A 23,048-nucleotide genomic window follows, 5' to 3' on the forward strand; every position below is an offset into this window, starting at 1 on the left:
TCGGCTCTACCAAGTGAATTCATTCCAAACTATGTATTAACTTCTAGTCATAATTTTCTTCAACCAATTACTATGATGCAGTGTGTTAAAGTTTTTTGCATTAGTTACTTCTAACTTACAATAATTACGAACGCCCGAGAAGTGTAAAGTGATTTTATATTTACACATTACATTATACATTTACTGGACATTAGCATTACATTATACTTACATTTACTAGCATTTTCGTAGCAACGAGTTGAGTCATAAATGACATAAAATACCTGTTATCGTTCTATAATCCTAGACCATTTGAGGCATAGCTGGATACATGTTTTGGTTTGATGGTTTCATTTCACCTTAATTTCATTTTACACATGTACCAAAATTAGATATTTCAGGACTAAGTTGTTTTGAAATTTAGGACGTAAATACCTTCAGGTGCAATTAAACCAAAGCGGATATATTCGATTAATAATCTGATCTTACAAGGAAGGGTACCCAACTGTCCGACTCCGATTTGATTTATTTTGATATATGTTATAGAGTAGTCTAAAATAACGGACACGTATTTTTTTTTAGCTGCCCAAACTCAACCTGTTAGGAGAAAATGGCCTTCAAAGTACTGAAAATTGACCAAACCTTCTAATTTCTGAGAAGAGACTTGTTCAAAAAAATTGATAATTAATTACTGGTTTCGTTATATGTTGGAGACCATGGGGGCGATTTTTGAAATTCGATCGCTCGATTTCGTCACTCGAAAATCGGTGGAAAACGGCGAAATGCTAATTTTTTAAATACGAGCGATAGAAATTTGGAATCGAGTGGTATTGACCACACGTTTTCAATTCTATTAGTAGAATTTAAATGCCTAGTAGTGGAGATATTATTGAACGAAATACACGAAATCGAGCGGTCGAATTTCAAAAATCGGCCCCCATGAATAAAGAATGGGGACGTGTTTTGTCATTTCACCTCAAACTCATTTTTTATATAAAAATATATTTATTTTATTTATTTATTAAGTATATATATATTTTTTATATAAAAAATGAGTTTGTGGTGAAATGACAAAACACGTCCCCATTCTTTATTCATGTTCTCCAACATATAACGAAACCAGTAATTAATAATAAATTTTTTTGAACAAGTCTCTTCTCAGAAATTAGGTTTGGTCAATTTTCAGTACTTTGAAGGCCATTTTCTCCTGACAGGTTGAGTTTGGGCAGCTAAAAAAAAATACGTGTCCGTTATTTTAGACTACTCTATAACATATATCAAAATAAATCAAATCGGAGTCGGACAGTTGGGTACCCTTCCTTGTTAGAAGTAAAGTTACAGAAACTTACTTCTTGACGTATAGTGGTCATGTCGCTGAGGGAACGGCTTTGCGTGCGTGTGTAACTATCTTGCGGTAACGGTACCTAATTTTATTTATCATGTAAACTAAAACTTGTATTACCAATTGCTGTAATACAATCGCTACCACACAACGAAAATGCTATAGAATGTATGTTATGTATGACGTCTAAATATCAATATGTATATCACTTTGTTTCATTATCATTAAGTAGTATATGATTATAATTATTTAAGTGTACGTGTGTAGTTTAATCTCTAAATGTTTAGACTCACATAATGTGAAATGTGAGTCACATTTTACTGACATTCCATGGCCAAAACGAATAAGGTTTACTCGGGTAATTCCGAATGTCGAAAACCGTCGGATAATTCCGAAAAGAGACTTTTATTATGATGGAATTAAGGGTGATTTTCATCTGAATTTCGGAATTATCCGACATTCGGTAATACCCGAATACACCTTACCTAACTTGTTTTTGATGTATTACTTATTTATTATAAACACACGAAAATTCCCAGGAAAAGACCAACGAGGCATGTTGAATAATATAAGTGTACGACAGTCTACGATACAAGTAGATTGGTTATAAAATTCGTAGCAATTTATAATTACGGATCTGATTTGATTTTATTACATCTTATTTCCAGTCCTCATTTGGGACGACAGATACATAGTATAATAGAACTGGTGGGAATTGTTTTATTTCGTTGTTGGACTTGTTGGGTACCAAATGTGGAACACTTTTTATTTTATTTAGCTTTACGGACGTTCTTTTTACGTCGTTGGTTGCGTATCACAACCGGAGACTATCAAGATGTTTGTTATTTTCTAAATATTGCAATTGTTTAGGTAGCTATCTGAGTGATTTGCATAAAAATTTTACATACTTATGGACCTGTAATTAGTCAAAAGTTAATTGATTCCATTGGGTTACGACACTTACGACAATTAAGCCATTTCTATTTAAGTTACAGTGAAACCTGGATAAGTGAGACTTCAAGGGACGAGCATTTTGTCTCACTTAAAGAGGTATTCCACTTACCCAGGCTCTCAGTGAGCCAGGTACAAATAAATTTCTGTGTCATTAACAGAGGGTTCCATTAATAGAGGTGAGAATAGAGTATATTTCAGTTACAGAGGTGGTTAATAAGGTATTTTGTAATTAATTATCTTTAAAAATAAATAAGTTAAAATAATCCTTGTCCCTAAATATTTTTTAAGTCTGTTTAAATATTTCTTTGAATTTATTTTGAATGATTCTCCGAAGGATAGATATTTTAAAATAATATTAAATTTGATACGGACTTCATTGCGTCCTAGAAATTTATTAAATTAAAATTTGTTTATTCGTGTTACTTATCAAGATTTCAGCTTTCGTTTCGATAGTCTTAACTACATAAAGTAACTAAATCAAACTTGAAGTCGTTTACACACAATTAAGCAAATGCGGAATTTGTGGATAGACTAAGAGTTAGTAAGAATACGGAAATTGATCAATAAAGTCCAAGATAGAGAGGTCATAGATTGACGTTATCTCAGATACAGAGGTCAATTCCTATAAAATTCTAAAGAAACAATTAGGAAAATGTAATCTTATAAATATAGTCTCAGTAAAAGAGGTAAAATACACTCTCTGTCTCAATTATAGAGGTAAATGTGACTAAAAAATTACAACAACTAATCCCAGTTATAGAGGTTCGTTTTATCTCACTAACAGAGGTAATTCAGTGCTAAAGTGTTGGGACCGCGCCATGAGTCCCAGCTATAGAGGTTTCTCACTTATCCAGGTCCCACTTAACCAGGTTTCACTATATATGCATGAGACTGTGTAAGCGTATGCTGTAGATAGACTATGTGTATGAATTAAGTAGGTACAATAAATACAATACAATTTACATGGTCAATTTTCGTAACACAAATGATAGTCTGTTCGAGATCCTGAAAACGGTGAAAAATAGAGATAATACTCCTAAAAATAGGTGTGATACGTCATTAGATTCGTCATGATGCGTAGAAAAATGTATTTGAAGTGTGTATTAGCACACAAAAAATATCAAAAGTTATAAGCAAAAAAAGGGAGAAAAAAGTAGGTATTTTTTATTTCCCTAATATCTAAAAAGTATTCATATTTAAGAAACGAAAATTAATATTATTAAAGAGAAGGATATTTCCAATAAAACATTCCAAACCTGCAGAACTCTATCTCCATTATTTATACTTTTTATTCATAGCTGAACACAGCCCTCCGCGCTCCATTTTCGGGAAACGCGCGCGGCGTGAAAAATCAGTTACTGAACATTAAATATACTTTTAAAAGTATTAAATATTCATTGAAAAATTAAAAAAAAAATATGGTGTATTTAAAACATGTCAACAAATGTACTTCTTGTAGAATTTTATCTTATAATTATTTTTTCTACAAGTTAGGCAATTGTTAATTAGCAAAATTTTCTCAAAATTCCATCTTTATTGTAAACCAAAAAAAAATTATAAATAACTATCGTAAAATTTTGTCGGTTTCTAGAGCTCTTCTCGTATAAATACTTAATAAACTAGCCTAACTTGTTGAAAAAATAATTTTAAGATAAATTTCTACAAGAAGCACATTTGTTGACATGTTTTAAATACACCATATTTTTTTAAATTTTTCAATGAATATTGAATACCTTTAAAAGTATATTTAATGTTACGTAACCGCTTTTTCACGCCGCGCGCGTTTCCCGAAAATGAAGCGCCGAGGGCTGTGTTCAGCTATAAATAAAAAGTATAAATAATGGAGATAGAGTTCTGCAAGTATGGAATGTTTTATTGGAAATATCCTCCTCTTTAATAATATTAATTTTCGTTTCTTAAGTATGAATACTTATTGAAATATTGGGAAAATAAAAAATATCTACATTTTTGCCCATTTTTTTGCTTATAACTTTTGATATTTTTTGTGTGCTAATACACGCTTCGAATACATTTTTATAGGCGTCATGACGAATCTAATGAGGTATCACACGTATTTTTAGGAGTATTATCTTTATTTTTCACCGTTTTCAGGATCTCGAACAGACTATGAATCAATTAAGTGTAATCACGGCTTCTTAACTACGGTTAATTATGTATACTTTTATTGCAATTGACTCATCTACCTACTATAAATATGAAAATAATTACCTGCAAAATTTTGATCTCTATGGTAACGAGAATACGAGTTGCCATTTTATCTTATGGATGTAAGTTCTATTAAGACTGAATGTAGGTACCAAACTGTTTGAATATGCATGCCAAAGTATTAAATATATATATGTATATAAAGAACTGTGAGGTATTTTATTCTCGACTTCCTTTTTGTTTTGGATCCTTGAACTGATTGAGGCATGGGAAGGGAAAAAAATGCTATTGGCATTTTCTGTGACTTAACTAACAAAAGCGTTCGACTGTGTGAATCATGAGACATTGCTATTAAAATTAAATTATTACGGGGTTGAAGGACAGGCTCTGGAGTTATAAAAGTGGTATCTGGTAGGTAGTAGTCATAAAGTAACCGTCAATGGATTTATGTCTAAGGGGTCTCAGGTTAAGATCGATGTCCCAAGGATCGATCGGCATTATCAGACTTTGTAATAAATAAAAATAAGTTTTTGGCAAAAGTTTCATTTTTGATACAAGCTTTTATCGCTGACTGTACTTTTCTTACGACAGAAAACTAATACTCATCGAGGCAATTCTAAAAACCCCTAACACAATTAGGTTGCGTTGTATCATCACAGAGTTCCTATGGCCACCTCCTGTCTCCATCATCAGATCAGCTCATCCGATTTATACATGCATGCAAAATTTCAGCTCAATCGGAAACCGGGAAGTGGGTCTAATTTAACTTGCAAGATTTGCTTACAGACCGACAGACAGACAACGGTCAGGTGAAACTAAATAAAGGCTTGTAATTAAAAAAGAACTAAATGTAAATATTTTCTAAATTGCTTTGTTGAGGTTAGACATGAGGGTATTAGGTATTATTTGAGGTATATTTTAATACCACAGACGATTGGTTTCTGAACAACAAAAAAAATCCCATACAAAAAAAAGATGACGTAACTCCTCTCCTTTGTTTTTTTTTTAATTTAAGTTACCCTTCGGCTGAAATCGCGCTTCTAGCGAAGAAGATGGTCGGAATAACAAGACCTGTCATAAATAGCTTTTGGGCCTTCTAGGCTCTTCTTGCTCCATAACCCCTGGATCGATCCTGCTCATAATGTACTTAATGAATAAAATATAATACCCTCCACTACACGTTTACCTAATTTAATTTAAGTAATACCAATTAATATACCTTAGTTAAATATTGCGTAACAAACTATACTCTGTCAAGCCATTTCCGACAGTAGAAAAGAGCGGCAAATTTAATAATTGTAGTCGCGAGGGGTTGTCGTCCCATAGAAAATTTAAGTTACGCGCCTTTTTAGGGTTCCGTACCCAAAGGGTAAAACGGGACCCTATTACTAAGACTCCGCTGTCCGTCCGTGCGTCTGTCACCAGGCTGTATCTCACGAACCGTGATAGCTAGACAGTTGAAATTTTAACAGATGATGTATTTCTGTTGCCACCATAACAACAAATACTAAAAACAGAATAAAATAAAGATTTACGTGGGGCTCCCATACAACAAACGTGATTTTTGACCGAAGTTAAGCAACTTCGGGCGGGGTCAGTACTTGGATGAGTGACCGTTTTTATGTCGTTTTTTGCATTATGGTACGGAACCCTTCGTGCGCGAGTCCGACTCGCACTTGCCCGGTTTTTTTTCTAACATCTGTTAGTTCAGTTTAGAGCGTCCGCAACGTCGTGCGTGTGCACGGAGCGGGCGAGCGGGTTTACGAATACCTACAATTCACCCGCGCGCGTGGGCCAGCTCAGTGCACCCGCGCGACGTTGCGGACGCCCAAAAACATGCCGGGACGTATGCCCCTAGCCAGCCGTGTCACTTCGCTTCGCTCGCTCGTTCGATAAATACACCGTGGGCTCGAGTAACCCGACATATTTTAACCACGCATTCCCGAGGTCATGAGGGGCAAAAAATGCTATTAGACTTTTGCACAGGGTCGCCAAAAATTTTTTTTTGTGTGTATGTTTTCTGCACACAAGAAATAAGTTTTTTTTTATTTAGGTACAGATAAATATTGCGAGTTTCCTTTAAAACTTTAATGTAGGTATGGCTAAACCAAGTCACATCGTGGCAGCGTTGCAGCCAAAAAGGCGTTTTCCCACTTATCACAGAAACAAATTCTCACAGGAATTGTCATTTCATTATATCTAAAACAAGACAGATTTCAGAAAACTTTGTAGTTTGTAATGACATTTTTAGTCTCTAAATGCGGTCAAGAATACACCTTTAAAATCTGTCGGTTTATTCGAGCCCACGGTGTATATTTTGGTGTTTGGCGGCAGTTTTGGACAACTTGAGGATAGAAATATAAATATTGATCAATATGGAAAATAAAAAAAGGAATATAAGTGACATCTCATTAAATATTATAAATGGAGAAAATAAGAAATGTTTCATTTAAATAACTTATGGTTTATTCAAGCCTTTAAGAACCCTGTGTTTTGTAGTAATCACTCTGTTTTTAGGTATTGTGTGATGTTTTTGTTGTATTATCTTATCTGTACCTATCTAAGAACAATCAAGACAAAACATAAGGATATTTCCTATTATTTACAAATTTTGTTTAAATTTCCTAATTGAAATAAAATTGTATAATTACAATAGATGTTTTTATTTCATTACACTTAAGTTGCAAAATATTGCTAATCATAACAGATGCGTAATATTAATAAATAAATTGTACAACTTTGCTTTACAAATGTAGATTTCATCAATATAAACATTTCACTGACAGATAAGTCATTCTCCAAAACATTTATCCATTTAGTAATTAATTAGTCACCCAATAACAAGATTCCAAACCTCACAGGTATAATAAGTTTTATTATGTTTGTTTATTTCTTTCTTTGTTTTTATCAATAAAGTTGCTTCGAAGTTACATGAGGTGTATATTATTTTAATTTTATGTAATCATTCTCACATGAAAGTTAAGCATGTTATTTTTAATATTTGATCAATAATTTCCCGTAAAATAATTGATTTCAGGGTTACTACCTAGGATTGTTCCTTTCTTCATTACTAAAAGTGCTTCATCAACACAGTTTATACCGAGGGGTCATGAACCGTAGGTACTGTCGCACGAGACGAGACTTGTATCGCGGCGAGTCTGCAGTCCCAGCACGATACCGAACAAACACGATGTTTTGTGCTGGTTTCCGGATCTTAACTCGTAAGACCCGTAAGACGGGATAGGTACTTTTTTATTTTTTATCCCAGTATTATTAAGCTAAAAGGGGGCTTAAAATATTAGTAGGGGGTTCCATGGTAGGTAGGACTTGGAGTAGTTCAATAGCATCTTAGCGGACGAAGACGAGCGGGCATAGGTTACATAGGTACATAATAAAAATGAAGCTTCTTCTTTCTCACGGTATCCCGGCATTATTGCCACGGCTCATGAGCCTGGGGTCCGCTTGACAGCTAATCCCAAGAATTGACGTAGGCACTAGTTTTTACGAAAGCGACTGCCATCTGACCTTCCAACCCAGAGGGGAAACTAGACCTTAATGGGAAGCATAATATTATATTTATTTATGGTATTAGTGTCAAAATAAGAAAGGATAAAATAAATAAATAAATATTATAGAACAATTTACAGAAATTCACTCAGCCCCACGGTAAGCTCAAGAAGGTTTGTGTTGTGGGTACTCAGACAACGATATACATAATATATAAATACTTAAATACATAGAAAATAACCATGACTCAGGAACAAATATCTGTGTGGTCACACAAATAAATGCCCTAACCGGAATACAAACCCGGGACCATCGGCTTCATAGGCAGGGTTACTTCCCACTAGGCCAGACCAGTCGTCTATAAAAACCCTTAATGCTCGTTTCATTATAGAAAACTCGTGTTTTATGGCCTGTTAATAAAATTTAAAAACATCACTAACTTCAGTCTAGGCGGGGATGACCCTAGGATAGGAGTAGTCAATCAAATAATTATCTTGTTGGCATAATTTCATAGAAACATAAATCTGATAAAAAATGAGATATCACAAATTTAAATTTATTTAGTATTTATACATTCCGAGATTAAGAATAATTGACTGTTTTCGGCAACGACAACTGCGGTCAGCTTCGTTGTTATCGCTGGGGTCCTTGCATTTGATGGCCTACATCTGGTTGACAGAAACTTATCTCAAATTCATTAACAGGTTTACATTTTTGGCTTAGCATAGGTATCAAAATGTACCTTATGGCAACTGCATAACTGTCATATTTGCGCTACACAGAACTTCAGTGTTAAACTTTCGATCAAGCTGCAGAAGTGGAATAGATGCATTATTCCACTTCGACGAAAGATTAAACCCAAACAAATCATTATTAAAATGTCCGAATTTTTTATCGACATCCTACGCCGTATCCAGTGATGCTGTTGAAAACAACAGGCAATTTTTCATTACAAACTTAACATATTTTATTTGCACAAGATATAAGAATTGAGAATGGGACTCCCTCTGGTCGCATAACAACTTTTGTCATATTTTTAATTGTCATAACACTTTATGCATAAAATTGTAAGTCATAAAAATCTTTAGTCAGAATTATTCCTGAGCATAACTGGGGTTTTGTCATAAATGAGTTGTCATAATTTTTATAGTCATTAATTTAATTCGCATAAAATTTTAAGTCATCTGCTTGAAATCCATAATTATTTTTCGTTCGAAGTATTGCAGTGCATAGTATTAATATAGACATAAAAAATTAAGTCATATATTTAGTGGTCATAATATGTTTTTTTCATAAATGTTAGAAAGCTTGAATAATAAATATATATGGTTGTGAGCAACCTATGAAGCAAATATTACTTTAGTCATAATCATAACCACACAAAGACCGTATAAAAGAGGAGATCGAAGAGGAGCCCCCTCTAGTAGGACCGTTTCTCCTGAAACGGTTTTATAAAAGAAACTAATCAGTAATCATAGTAGGTAGGTTAGGTTCGTTAGGTTTCTTTAGATGCCCGAAGGGCAAACTATGCAGAAATAGGAGCCCCGCGTGAGCGGGGCTCCGTCGAATTATGTGTTTGGACACTTTGGACGGAGATTAGGGAAAAGGTTTTTCAAGAAGTTGTCGAGAGGCTAAAATTAGTTTCTTAAATTATTTATGTAAACCATTATGGTTGAAAATTATTATCCTACAAAAAGTTACGTAAAAACATTATAAATATCGATAAATATCCTTTTAGCTGGTATGACATTTGATTCATTATAATCAAAACCTATATGCACAAAAAATATATGACAACTGCTGAGTATGTCATCAAATATTATGGCTAAAAATGTATGACACAATATAATATGACTTTTCATTTGTATGCGCAATAATGATTATGACACAAGTTGTTATGCGCATCAAAGATATGACTTAAACTTGTATGCAACCCAATATGGACCCTTTGAGAATTATATGCATGGGTCTGGCTTTCTTTGTTATATCCCCTTATTTAGACACCATTCCCGTGCGTTACGTAAGGAATCCTGTCATCCGGTTTTAATAGTAATTTAAAAGTTAACAATATAAGTATATAACGCATCATCTTCACCAGAGCCTATCATTTCTTTTTTATCCGACTCGCGATCCACTCGAGCCCTAAATGTAACCTGAAACAGAAATGACAATTATGAACTGAAGGTACTAGGAAACCGTTTCTCTACTTAGGTCAGGTAAGCCGAGGCGGATATTTTATACATATACGGAAGTTACAATCTGTACGGCTATCACCAGTTTGACACTGCACTAATATGCGAGTACGAGCGAGATGCATAGAAAGTAAGTTACGCAGACGTTAGCGAATATGTCAGTTATACACTGTTAAGGCCGTCGTGGTAGTCTTATCACGACGCACTAGTGACATTACAAACTAATATTCGAGTTTGAATCTGGCGGGTCCAAAAATCACACATTTTGAGAAAAGCTCGTGTACCTAAATTTCAAAATCAATGCCGTTTTCACATGTTTTTACGTAAGGACCAAACCGCAAATACCGTCCAGCGTGCGGCCTTTTTTAAGACCGTGCCATAGATTCAAGGTACTGGGAAAACCCGTGGGACTAATCTTACATCTAGACTAGACGTAGAAGTAGTGACATCAAAAGTAAAATATTGGTAGATTTTGATCCTATTGAGTGAATATCAATCAGTATAAAAAGAAAAGTTACCCCTCTCCGGTGAGCGCGCAGCACGCCTGTATGTGCCATGGATGTTGCTTGATAGACGTCAGATCCAGTTGCTCGGATATTTCAGCTGCGCTCATTGAACCTTTCACGTCCTGAAATTAAAATAATAGCATATACCATGTAATCCATCCATCCGTAGATCTTAGGCGACGGAAAAATGCATAGGGTGACCAGTAATAACTGTTTGCCTCTAACGCACACAGCTGTCAATGGCTTTGTTTACATGGCTTTTTTTACATGGAAAAGCCATTGACAGCTTTGTGAAAGGGGTATGTAACCAAAGTTAGACAACTGAAAAAGATGGCGCTGTACGGCACTGATTTGTGGTTACTGAATTATTAGGGTTATTCCCACTAGTTACCACCAAGATATTGTTAGAATTCAATACTAATAAAAACAGTATAAATAGTATAGTATAAATGTAGCGTGATGCAATGAATAATTATGTGTCAGTTAGTGATTCAGTAAACTGCTTTAAAAGTGATCAAAAATATTAAAACAGTTTTACCGGTATAAGTGTAAAAACTAAAATAGAAGAGTCTCATTCTAGTTAAGTCGAAATTAACTTATTATCCGGATTAAATTTATCTTATTAGGTCATTACCTATGAAATTGGCGTTTTGTTCGGAGAATTTCAACGAAACACGAATTTCCATACAATTAATTTTGCGGATATTTTTTTGATGGCTAATTCAAACCAAACAAAATTTTTCCAGTAATTTTTGACACCTTTAAGGTATGTTTTCGATATCTCCATTTCTTGAAAATTGGTACCATTAGAAAAATATAAGTAATTTTAATACTCGAACCGACAGCACATGAAAAGACCTATTTTCAAGGCTTAATTCTGAACACTTAACAATAAAAAATAACAATTAATTGTATGTAAAATCGTTGTTTATTGAGTGCACTGTAGTTTTATTGTAATTGTGTATGTACTTTTGTAAAAAAAAAAAACTAGGATCAGACTTATATCTATGAACAAAAACGCCAATTTCATAGGTAAGGACCTAATATTATAATTATAGGTAAAACTATATAGGTAAAACTGTTTTAATATTTTATTATTTATTACAGCACGCTACATTTATACTATACTATTTATACTGTTTTTATTAGTATTGAATTCTAACAATATTTAGGTGATAACTTCTGGGAAAAAAAAATCCCACCTTTTACCAGTGGTAACTACTGGGAAAAAAAATCCCACTAGTTACCATCAACTCGAGTTACCAGTGGTAAAAGGTGGGAAAAAAATCCCAGTAGTTACCACTGGTAAGAACTTGGTGGTAACTAGTGGGAATAACTCAATTATTAAATATCAACTTTAGAAAACCAGAGTTACCGCATAATAAACGTAGCCGTACAGCGCCACCTACATTAAAATTTCATCTAAATCGGTTCAGCAGTTATTGATTCCCCATACGAATTTCTAACCCCCTTTTCACCCCCTTAAGGCGTGAGCTCTGGGATAAAAAGTCTTCTATGTCCTTCCCCGGGACTCAAACTATCTGTACACCAAATTTCAGCGGTTTAGGTAAACGTGAAGAGGCAATAAATAGACAGACAGACAGACAGACACACTTTCGCATTTATAATATTGGATCTGTTATACTATTCATTTGTCAGAAGTAAACGAGACTGTAACGCCATTGTATGGAACCCTTATAGAACAAATATTTTTGAAGACCGTTTTCTTCTTATGTTGTATTAATTTATTGAGGTTAGAATTTTCAATTACTAAAACTTTGTTACTACGCTGGTTGTAGAGCGTGGTTATCTTTGGCCATAAGAAAAAAATACATAGAGTGCTCACTCCATACTTCAGTTTTGGTACCAAAACGACTATCACTCTATTCTTACTATATTTCTCTACGCTTTGGCGGATAGCATACTGCGTGTTGAAAGTAGTTGGGCAGCAGAAACATAACGATATTCAAGGCTCATTCCTAATGGCCAGCGCCGGCGCGCATTAGGGCAGGATGTTATTTTCCTAACTATTGCTTGTGACATATGTTAAGAATATGATGATACATTTTCAATTCCATACTTAGATAATGAAAGCAACAATAAGTCCAGCAGGTAAATTGTAGAATAGTTATTAAAAAAATGTATGTTCGTATAAAGACGTCATCGCTAATACATACACTGATACAATGTCGACAGCGGCAAGACGTCAGACACATGTATTTCTGTTTATTTTATCTCGTATCACAAGGTCGCTAAATACCTGCCTTATCGCTATCAACTACTATTTTAAATTTACTTATACATTTTTCTTTATATTCATTTTATTTATTCTTTGTTGCTGCAGCGACCCATGGGTGTACGATTTTACATTTAATTTTCCGTTCCTTCTAATAAACAAGGTTAAGTTATTACTCAAAATAAAATCAGTGCCATCATACGGATTTGTTCATAAAGAGTTTTATCTATCGTAGAGGTGTTCAAAGTGGATAAAAGCGCCGTTTTTTACAAGATCTATGGGACCTTACATTAGGTATTACCAAAGAGAATAGATAGTATAGAGGGGTCCTGTCATAGTAAATTATGTAGACACAGTAAATTTACTGCCATCTATCGACACACAACTACAACTCAAAATGAAAACGTATAAAACTATCGAAACAATTTATATATATGGATAAATGGTTTTATTATTTTTATATCATTTTGACCCATGTTCATTCACTGATACCTAAGTGTTAAAATTGTTAAATATGAAACGGTGTCGTCACCGCCATCTAGCCGAGGATAGGCCAAAGGTGTATGCGCCATCTGCCCGAGAATGACTTTTTCTTGACTTCCGAGGCACGTTTTTTCCTTAGACTTTATTCATCTTATACAGAGTTACATATGTCTTTGCTATTAGCTAGCCCACCAATTTACTATGTTAAATATATCAGTTGATCACTAGCAATATACACTTGTCTATATCCTAATCGTATCGATTTGACAGTCGTTATTAAACTTGGACATACACACATCCATACTAATATTATAAAAGAAAGTCTGTCTGTCTGTTACCTCTTCACGCTTAAACCGCTGAACTGATTTAGATGAAATTTGGTATAGACTATAGAGATTGTTTGAGTCCCGAGGAAGGACAAAGGGTAGTTTTCATTCAAGAAATCACCCTTTAAGGGAGTGAAAAGGGGGGTTGAAGTTTGTATGGGGAATCAACAAAACGCAGATTGAATAAAATAATAGCTACCTACCTAAATTAATAATTCCACGCTGACGAAGTTGCGGGCAAAAGCTAGTACATATATAAATGATTAGAACAACTTCGAGGTCGATAAGTTAACTTAACAAGCCTACATAGACCTTATTGCACTGAGATAAGGACCATTATTAGTACAAATGAAGTCGCACTAACATTTAACAAGTGCCTTTTATATTTTTATTTTTGCTTGTAATTATGTAAATTCAATGATGACGTGTAAAAGTGCCCTTGTGGCCTATTTGCTTAATAAATGTTGATGTTTGATGTTTGATGCTTGTTTGCACATCTTGGTCTATTTGAGATGGTACTTTGATCCTGCAGATTGACGTAACCCTGTTTTTTTTCATAAGCAGATAATCATTCGACATATTTGAATGACAAAATTGTATATGTAACTTAAATCTAGATGCGATTTCGCAGGGGAATGTATGCAGCTATATTGTATATTTACTTACAGGTACAGTCGAGGACATAAATATGTATACATTTTTTCACCTTATTTCAATGGGTTAAGGTGAAGAAATGTATACATATTTATGTCCTCGACTGTACCTACGGCAGGTGTTTAATATCTTAACCTATTTAGGTAGGGTACTTAATGAAATATATTCTTCGGTCCTGTTTCCCTGTCTAATCAATAGAAAGAAACTATCAATAACAACTTTTACATCGGAGGCACACCTTAAATACAATAGATCATTTTACATAACTCGACAATATCAGGTCAAGGTAACCATGCTCCTGCATACTTCATTTGTTAATATTTAATATCCAATAGTTGATTGTGTATTTATAAACGGGCCGATTTTGTTTGTCGTAATTTTGGTTTCGTCATTAAGTCACTATCCTACAAAATTTTCCTATGAGTTACGAAAACTTATGGTATTCTCGTAACTCAACGGAGAATTAAATACATTTTTTGTCTCAAATTGGGATCTCGTATTTATTCCGTCCAGAATGAGGAGCTCTTCAATCTTACCAAATTTTTATCAAAATCGTAACGTAAAAAAATCTACAGCTAAATAAAAATCGGCCCAAATATGTGTTCGTAACTTTCGTATGAATATCGAGCGATCATGCCAAGCTGTATATTTAAGTCTCTGTTTGTATTTGATTGAAAATTATCGTGGTGACGTCTTTTTCATCCATATGTAGCCTAAGATTCAAGCTCACAATTTATTGTAGGTATTTAGGTAATGCTGTAATCTTAAATTATATCAATATACACAACGTGCCTTTACGTTTGTACGTGTACCTCCTATTGTATACGCTATCATAAGTATGTACATCCACAATTCTAAGCAATATGTAGTGTTAACAATCTTGAAAGTAAACCAATATTGCGTCGTTGTACTATTAATTAATAGTAGCAGATGAAATAACGCGCTTAACCAAAGGTATCTGCCACCCTGGAATACTTTACCAAATAGAGATTAGTACATTTCAATGCAAGTGTGGAAAGTATGTTATTATTTACGAGTCCCGAGATCTTTTATGAGCCGTAGGCGAATATAAGACACGGGACAAGTAAATAATAACACTTTCACACGTACATTGAACGACGTTTTTTAATACATTTGCGAAAAAATCACAATAATACAAATATTGGTAACATGAGTATTACACTAACATTTACGAATTTTCCCTTGAACTTCTCAATCAATGCCTCGCCAAAAAAATCTCAATGCCTCGAGAACTCGAGAAATAAATCTCTTGTGATAAGTAACAAGAAACACGCGTAAATTGCGTGATGTGTCTATAGCGTATTTCTTTAAGCAGTTAAATAAATGTTAACTATGTTTTTTTTTACATTTTCAGGTACCTACCTAACACATTTATTAGTCAACCAACCAAATAAAGAACTGCGTTAATCCATTTTACTTTTAAACTACTACCTTTACAATGTAAAGGTAGTAAAGTCATGTAAAGTTTACATGTCTAAATAATTTGTCTCGTTTTAGGTTTATTACTATAAAGCGTTTTTTTAGCATTAGAAAAAGGTCAACAATTTTGACGTGTCTTTTTATTGAAAAACGCCTTAAAAATTTAGTAAGCGTGACTTATGAAAGCAAAATGATATAAATGATCGTATATGATTTACAATAATTCTTATATATTTGTCGTGACTAATTTTTCAGAAGTGTTTTTCATTAAAAATACATGCCAAGATCGCTTATTTTCTTTTTTCACTAAAAAACGAATTATATGGCTATGTAATAACAAAATATTACAAAACTAAATTACTACCTATTGATAAATCAAATCATCTTGATATATTCCTATTAGCAAAATAGCACAATGTAAGCAGCTTCGAGGTTACGTTGAGTACGTATTCATATTACTTAGAAAAACTTGAATATTCTTTCCTTATAAAATACCATACTGTGCTTTATTTACATTTTGTTAAATATCTAAAGAAATACACTATAGCATAATATCACATCGCCGGCGAGCACGCCTGCACCTATACCTAGTGTTTTTGTTATTGAATTTTGATTATTAAGTGCAGTTTTTGGTAGCTATAAATTTGTCATTTGTTTGATTATTGATCTTACCTACGACTCCTATGAGTCTGATTTGTAATAAAGCAAAAAAATTGAAAATAACATGATGTTTTTTGAAACTTTCAAAATTTCTCGAGATACTCGAGAAATCCTGGTCGACAATTCCCGTGCCTCGAGAAATAAAAAAGGTCGAGAAATCAGAAACCCTATTCAGCACTATAAACTACGTTCAGCGTTGATTTACATTGCCTAAATTAACACATTAACTAATTTAATACAAAAACACTCTTACAGTTGTAATTTGAGATAGGTAATTATTTTGATACAACCAAATTTCAAGTGAAAATGGCGGGCGCCGGTTTTACTTTTTAATTTTTATTTTTTTCTGTTAACGACAGCCAACTTGGCAATGATAGTTCCATTCAGCCAAATAATAAAAAAGTGATTTAGTGAAACATCGTATTTTATAACGTTTTATTTATATAATAACAAATAAATATTTACTTTATATCATGTAACAATACTTTTTTGTACGTAATAAATGTCCAATGGCAAAATAAAAATACAGTGAAACCTGGATAAGTGAGACTTCAATGGACGAGCAGATTTGTCTCACTTAAAGAGGTATTCCATTTACCCAGGCTCTCAGTTAGCCGGGTGCAGTACATTTGTTATAATTACTTTTCATATGCTATAGTTTGATATATAGTTATTTTGAATTACGTAATAAATGGCATACTACCGTAATACCTAATTAGCAGTATACATAATGTTATTATTGGTATAATGGTCATAAGGTATATTTACACTTCGTCTAATATACATTGCCATAATTATTACATACTCTAAAGCATATTATGTGTTATAACGAGTTACATCACATAATTATTTATGTAGCATAATAGTTGCATGACATAAATGGGTTAGGTTAGGTTGGAACTGCGACTCCGCACAAACGAATAACTACCTAACAAAAGGAGGTTTAGTTTAGGTTAGAACTTTGACCCTCCATAGAATAAAATATTCTATCAAAAAAGTGGTTTAGGTTAGGTTTGAACTGCGGCCCCCGCAGAACGAAAACCGTGAAAAAATAGGTTAGGTTAGGTTAGAACTGCGACCTTCCTAAAATAAAATAGCTAGCAAAAGCAGTAGGCCTGCGTACTAGTTATGCTTTACGTTATCAGTAAATGAAATATGACAAAAAATATTATACGATAAATGTATTTATACTTGATAAAATTGTATGAAGTATTACGTTATACAAAAATATAATATTAGGTCATTACCTATGAAATTGGCGTTTTGTTCGGAGAATTTCAACGAAACACGAATTTCCATACAATTAATTTTGCGGATATTTTTTTGATGGCTAATTCAAACCAAACAAAATTTTTCCAGTAATTTTTGACACCTTTAAGGTATGTTTTCAATATCTCCATTTCTTGAAAATTGGTACCATTAGAAAAATATAAGTAATTTTAATACTCGAACCGACAGCACATGAAAAGACCTATTTTCAAGGCTTAATTCTGAACACTTAACAATAAAAAATAACAATTAATTGTATGTAAAATCGTTGTTTATTGAGTGCACTGTAGTTTTATTGTAATTGTGTATGTACTTTTGTAAAAAAAAAAAAACTAGGATCAGACTTATATCTATGAACAAAAACGCCAATTTCATAGGTAAGGACCTAATATAACAAATGTCATTATAAAACATGTCTATATACTATTTGAAAATTATATTACATTATGCATTATATCAATGACAGTTTAGATGAAATCACTATATAATAAAGGAAACATATAATAAAAATTACATTATAACATACAATAATATATCAAATGGCGTTATAACAAATGTATGATAGTTTTTTTATAATTATATTAAACATTACACACCCCAGTTAGCCAGGTACAAATACATTTCTGTCTCATTTACAGAGGGTCCCATTAATAGAGGTGAGAATAGAGGATATATTTCGGTTATGGAGGTGGTTAATAAGGTATTTTGTAATTATCTTTAAAAATAAATAAGGTAGGTAAAATAATCCTTGTCCCTAAATATTTTTGAAGTCTGTATATACCACATTGATATTTTTCTGTTGATATTTCTTTAAATTTATTTTGAATGATTCTCCAAAGGATATATTTTTTCAATTTAAATTTTATACGGACTTTATTGCGTCTTAGAAACCTATTAAATGAAAAGGTGTTTATTCGTGTTACTTATCAAGATTTCAGCTAGTAACTAAATGAAACTTTAAGTCGTTTAGACACAATTAAGCAAATGCGGAATTTGTGGGTAGACTAAGAGTTAGTAAGAATACGGAAATTGATCAATAAAGTCCAAGTTAGAGAGGTCATAGATTGACGATATCTCAGATACAGAGGTCAATTCCTATAAAATTCTTAAAAACAAGTAGGAAAATGTAATCTTATAAATATAGTCTCAGTAAAAGAGGTAAAATACACTCTCTGTCTCAATTATAGAGGTGAATGTGACTATAAAATCACAAAAACGAATCCCAGTTACAGAGGCTCGTTTTATCTCACTAACAGATAGTAGGAGATCCCCCATACATCGGACCTTCACCAATCTGTCTGACGGATAAAACTATGAAAATATGAAAGAAAATATGTTCCTGAACATAAAAAAATAGGGTTGCCTAAAGAAATCCGGTCAAGGCTATTTTTAATAAAAAAAAATCTTCAAATTTCACCGATTTGTCTGACAAACGAAATAAGTTCCAATGGAAAGTATAGAACTTGTACAACATAAATCAACTAGGTTGCCTATCTTTTTCCGGTCACTATTATGTGGTTGCCATGTTTAAACAGGTGCGTTTTTATCGATAATTGCACTCATCTGTCTGACGCTTGAATTATACATCAAAATGTTGGTAATTTTATTGCGAATACAGTGGCATAGGGTTGCCTGCGAAAATCCGGTCACAAATAAGGGTTGCCAGGCTTTTAAGTAAAATAAGAAGGGAAGACTTTTACCGATAACTCATAAACGGCTTAACCTATCAAGTTTGTTTTAATTTTGTTTGAATGAGTTTTTTAAGCACTATTTTTATGATTTTTTTCATATTTTTTGGAACAATGGTTCAAAAGTTAGAAGGAATACCCGTATTTTGTTCTTTCTAAATTATTATTTCCAAAACGGTTAACTTTATCAAAAAATATTGTTTGCAGACCCCTATTTAATTTTAAAGACCTATCCAACGACACCCCACACTGTAGGGTTAAAACGGTAAAATCACGTACATTGTGATTCTTTTAAAGCGATTATTTCCGAAAACATTCACTTAATCAAAAAATGTTTTTCTAAGACCCCTATTTATTTTAAAATACCTATCTAACTACTACCTAACATTTTTTGATAAAGTGAATATTTTTGGAAATAATAGCTTTAAGAGACACAAAACGTGTGTGAATATTTTTACATCGTTTCAACCCTATAATGTGGGGTGTCGTTGGATAGGTCTTTGAAAATAAATGGGGGTTTTCTATAAACATTTTTTGATAAAGTGAAAAGTTTCGGAATTAAACGCTTCGAAAGAAACTAAATGTGTGGCGTTTTTTTTTTTTTCGTTTCAACCCTAAGGTGTGGGATGTCGTTGGATAGGTCTTTTAAAATGAATAAGAGTGTTCAAGAAACATTATTTGATAAAGTAAACATTTTCGAAAAAAATCGCTTGTTACGAAACAAAATGTATGTGAGTTTTTTTTTTTCACTTCAACCCTACGATGTGGGATATCGTTAGATAGGTCTTAGAATAACATTTTTTGATTAAGTGAATGTTTTCGGAAATAATCGCTTTGAAATAATCAAAATGTACGTGATTTTTTTTTACCGTTTTAACCCTAGTGTGGGGTGTCGTTGGATAGGTCTTTAAAAATAAATAGGGGTCTGCAAACAATATTTTTTGATAAAGTTAACCGTTTTGGAAATAAAAATTTAGAAAGAACAAAATACGGGTATTCCTTCTAACTTTTGAACCATTGATCCAAAAAATATGAAAAAAATCATAAATATAGTGCTTAAAAAACTCATTCAAACAAAATTAAAACAAACTTGATAGGTTAAGCCGTTTATGAGTTATCGGTAAAAGTCTTCCCTTCTTATTTTACTTAAAAGCCTGGCAATCCTTATTTGTGACCGGATTTTCGCAGGCAACCCTATGCCACTGTATTCGCAATAAAATTACCAACATTTTGATGTATAATTCAAGCGTCAACATCAACATCAACATCAACATTTATTCAGCAAATAGGCCACAAGGGCACTTTTACACGTCAACATTGAATTTACATACAAGCAAAAATAATAACTTCAACAATTTTATAAAATAAAACTAACAATTCAATCTAACGTATTACAATTACTAAGAGATGTATATGGTCTCTTAATGTCGAATTACATACAAAATACAGATACAAAACAAAAAAAAATCTATAATATTTAGAGGTGTAAATGTCTCTAGGTGTCAGAACTATAAGATTATATAGTTTATCAAGTTATCCTTAGAGATGTATAGGGTCTCCAAGACTCAATATCCTGTATAATTCATACATTCATTAAGAGAAAAGAAACATACGAGAGCAGAATGAGGCGTCTCACTGTGATTAATTAGTAAAAATAAAGTTACTAAGTATAATAGCTTGTGTTAGCTTAAACAGACCACTCAGACCAGTCTCCACAAACAGCACCCGTTCACGAGTATGACGCGTATCTCAGACATCGCCTCCCTCAACCTACATTCGGGAAAGTCAGACAGATGAGTGCAATTATCGATAAAAACGCACCTGTTTAAACATGAACTTATTTCGTTTGTCAGACAAATCGGTGAAATTTGAAGAAAAAAAAATTCTTTCAAAAATTTATTAAAAATAGCCTTGACCGGATTTCTTTAGGCAACCCTATTTTTTTATGTTCAGGAACATATTTTCTTTCATATTTTCATAGTTTCATCCGTCAGACAGATTAGTGAAGGTCGACCATAGAAACGGGATCGTAGGATCTTAGACCAAGAGCTAATTCAGTGCTAAAGTATCGGGACCGCACCATGAGTCCCAGCTATAGAGGTGTCTCACTTATCCAGGTCCCACTTAACCAGGTTTCACTGTATATAAAGTTTTAGAACATCCAAACTATTTGGTATGGACGTATCGAATACGGTCAGAATTAAGGCTGTGCATCGCAAAATAACAGGATCTTAGAAAGGTGGCAGTGGCTAGCCCCGGAAATAAACAGATGTGATTTTCGGATATATGTTTTTTGACTATATGATAAGAGATTTCATGCTAGTCGAAACACGAATGCTTAAAATTTTCTCGATAGAAAATAAATCCAAAGTTACCTCTTCATTTTCCTTAAGTACCTCAGTGCAACTAGAAAACACATTCATATCCAGCATAATCCACTTTAAAGTAAAGGTTTTCATCTCGTCTTAATTGTCATAGCAAAGAATATTTACTTATTATCATTATACCGACGGATTTATCATCGTTTTTGATTTTATGAATTCAACTGAAAACGCCCATTTTACGCAATTCGGCTTCTCATTCTGTCATGCGTCAAAGTCATAAGTGCATCCTTTATGCCAGTAATGTTAGATGGCCGTCGGGCCTCAAAGAGGTAAGACCTATGTCAAATCGCGCAGCGCTCCGGATTACGTAAAATTTACATATCCAATAAACGATGAGTCGTAGCTCCATTGAGTAGTAACGGAATCGGAGGTCTACTACAGGTGGTGACATCTTTACAGGCCTATACGTTACGCATGTGTGCGTGTTTGCTTAACTAAGTCAAAATATATACTCTTTGAACAATTACAACGGGTTAGGAAATTTCGACAGTTGTTGTAATGTATTGGTGGCTGTGTGATATTAGGCATCAGTGAAAATTGCGTCGCCTATGAGTGACCGATCTTCGGTTCTAACCTGAACCATCCTCAACTTTTTGTATTTTTTTTTCGAAAATATCTATAAAAATATTATTTTTGCTTATCTTATTGTAATATAAAAATAAATCGTAAAATAAAATAATTAAAATTTTAAAATAAATCTTGTCTGTTTCATACGCAAATAAATTAAAATTATTGAAATATGTGTATTAATAAAATAATTACTTATGTTATTTTAATATTACGAAAACTTTTATTCGTTAGTATTTATTCATACCTATTTGTTGTATCTTCTAGGACTCTAGGTCACATTATAATTATTTAAGTACCACTAAAAAAAGATCCCTACTTACAAAAACTCACACGGTTCGGGGTTCGAACCCGCGACCTTAGGTTTGAAAGCCGCACGCCAGTACAATTTCACATACCTAATTTATAATTTATAATGAATAATGACAGGATACTGTGGAAAAAGTGAAATATGTAATACACTGTACTCTGTTACTATCATTATACAGTTTGTTTTAGCTTGACTAGGAGGAATGAGAAAAACGTGCCGAGCGAGAGGCTTAAATCTATCTGTCCCTTTCTTAAAGTTGCCAATTAAAGAAATGATGATTGCTTTATGACATTTGTTTTGATATTCATTGTTTCAACATAATTTGTCGGTATTTTTGGCATACATTTAATTACTTTGACAAATTTTGCTTTTTAGTATGTTGCGA

At 33.1% G+C, this 23,048-nt stretch overlaps 2 protein-coding genes across 9 annotated transcripts in view; one reads left to right on the plus strand and one right to left on the minus strand.

Annotated features, from left to right (window-relative positions):
• The window catches only part of LOC134804747 (protein AF-10), a 453,368-nt gene that overhangs the window by 335,817 nt on the left and 94,503 nt on the right, over window positions 1–23,048 (plus strand). The window lies entirely within an intron of this gene.
• Window positions 1–23,048, minus strand: part of LOC134804897 (ADP-ribosylation factor-like protein 5B) — a 288,633-nt gene that overhangs the window by 257,810 nt on the left and 7,775 nt on the right. The window contains exons 4-5 of one of the 2 annotated variants that reach the window (XM_063778211.1): window positions 10,659–10,768; window positions 10,048–10,101 (exon numbers count right to left, since the gene is read on the minus strand). In XM_063778211.1, coding sequence (XP_063634281.1) covers window positions 10,053–10,101; window positions 10,659–10,768 — 159 coding nt within the window. In that variant the 3' untranslated portion in view covers window positions 10,048–10,052. Of the gene's footprint in view, window positions 1–8,947; window positions 10,102–10,658; window positions 10,769–23,048 lie in introns of those variants that run through there. The other variant, XM_063778210.1, reaches the window with a different exon arrangement.

This window comes from Cydia splendana, chromosome Z (assembly GCF_910591565.1).
Source record: "Cydia splendana chromosome Z, ilCydSple1.2, whole genome shotgun sequence".
NCBI classification, from domain to species: domain Eukaryota; kingdom Metazoa; phylum Arthropoda; class Insecta; order Lepidoptera; family Tortricidae; genus Cydia; species Cydia splendana.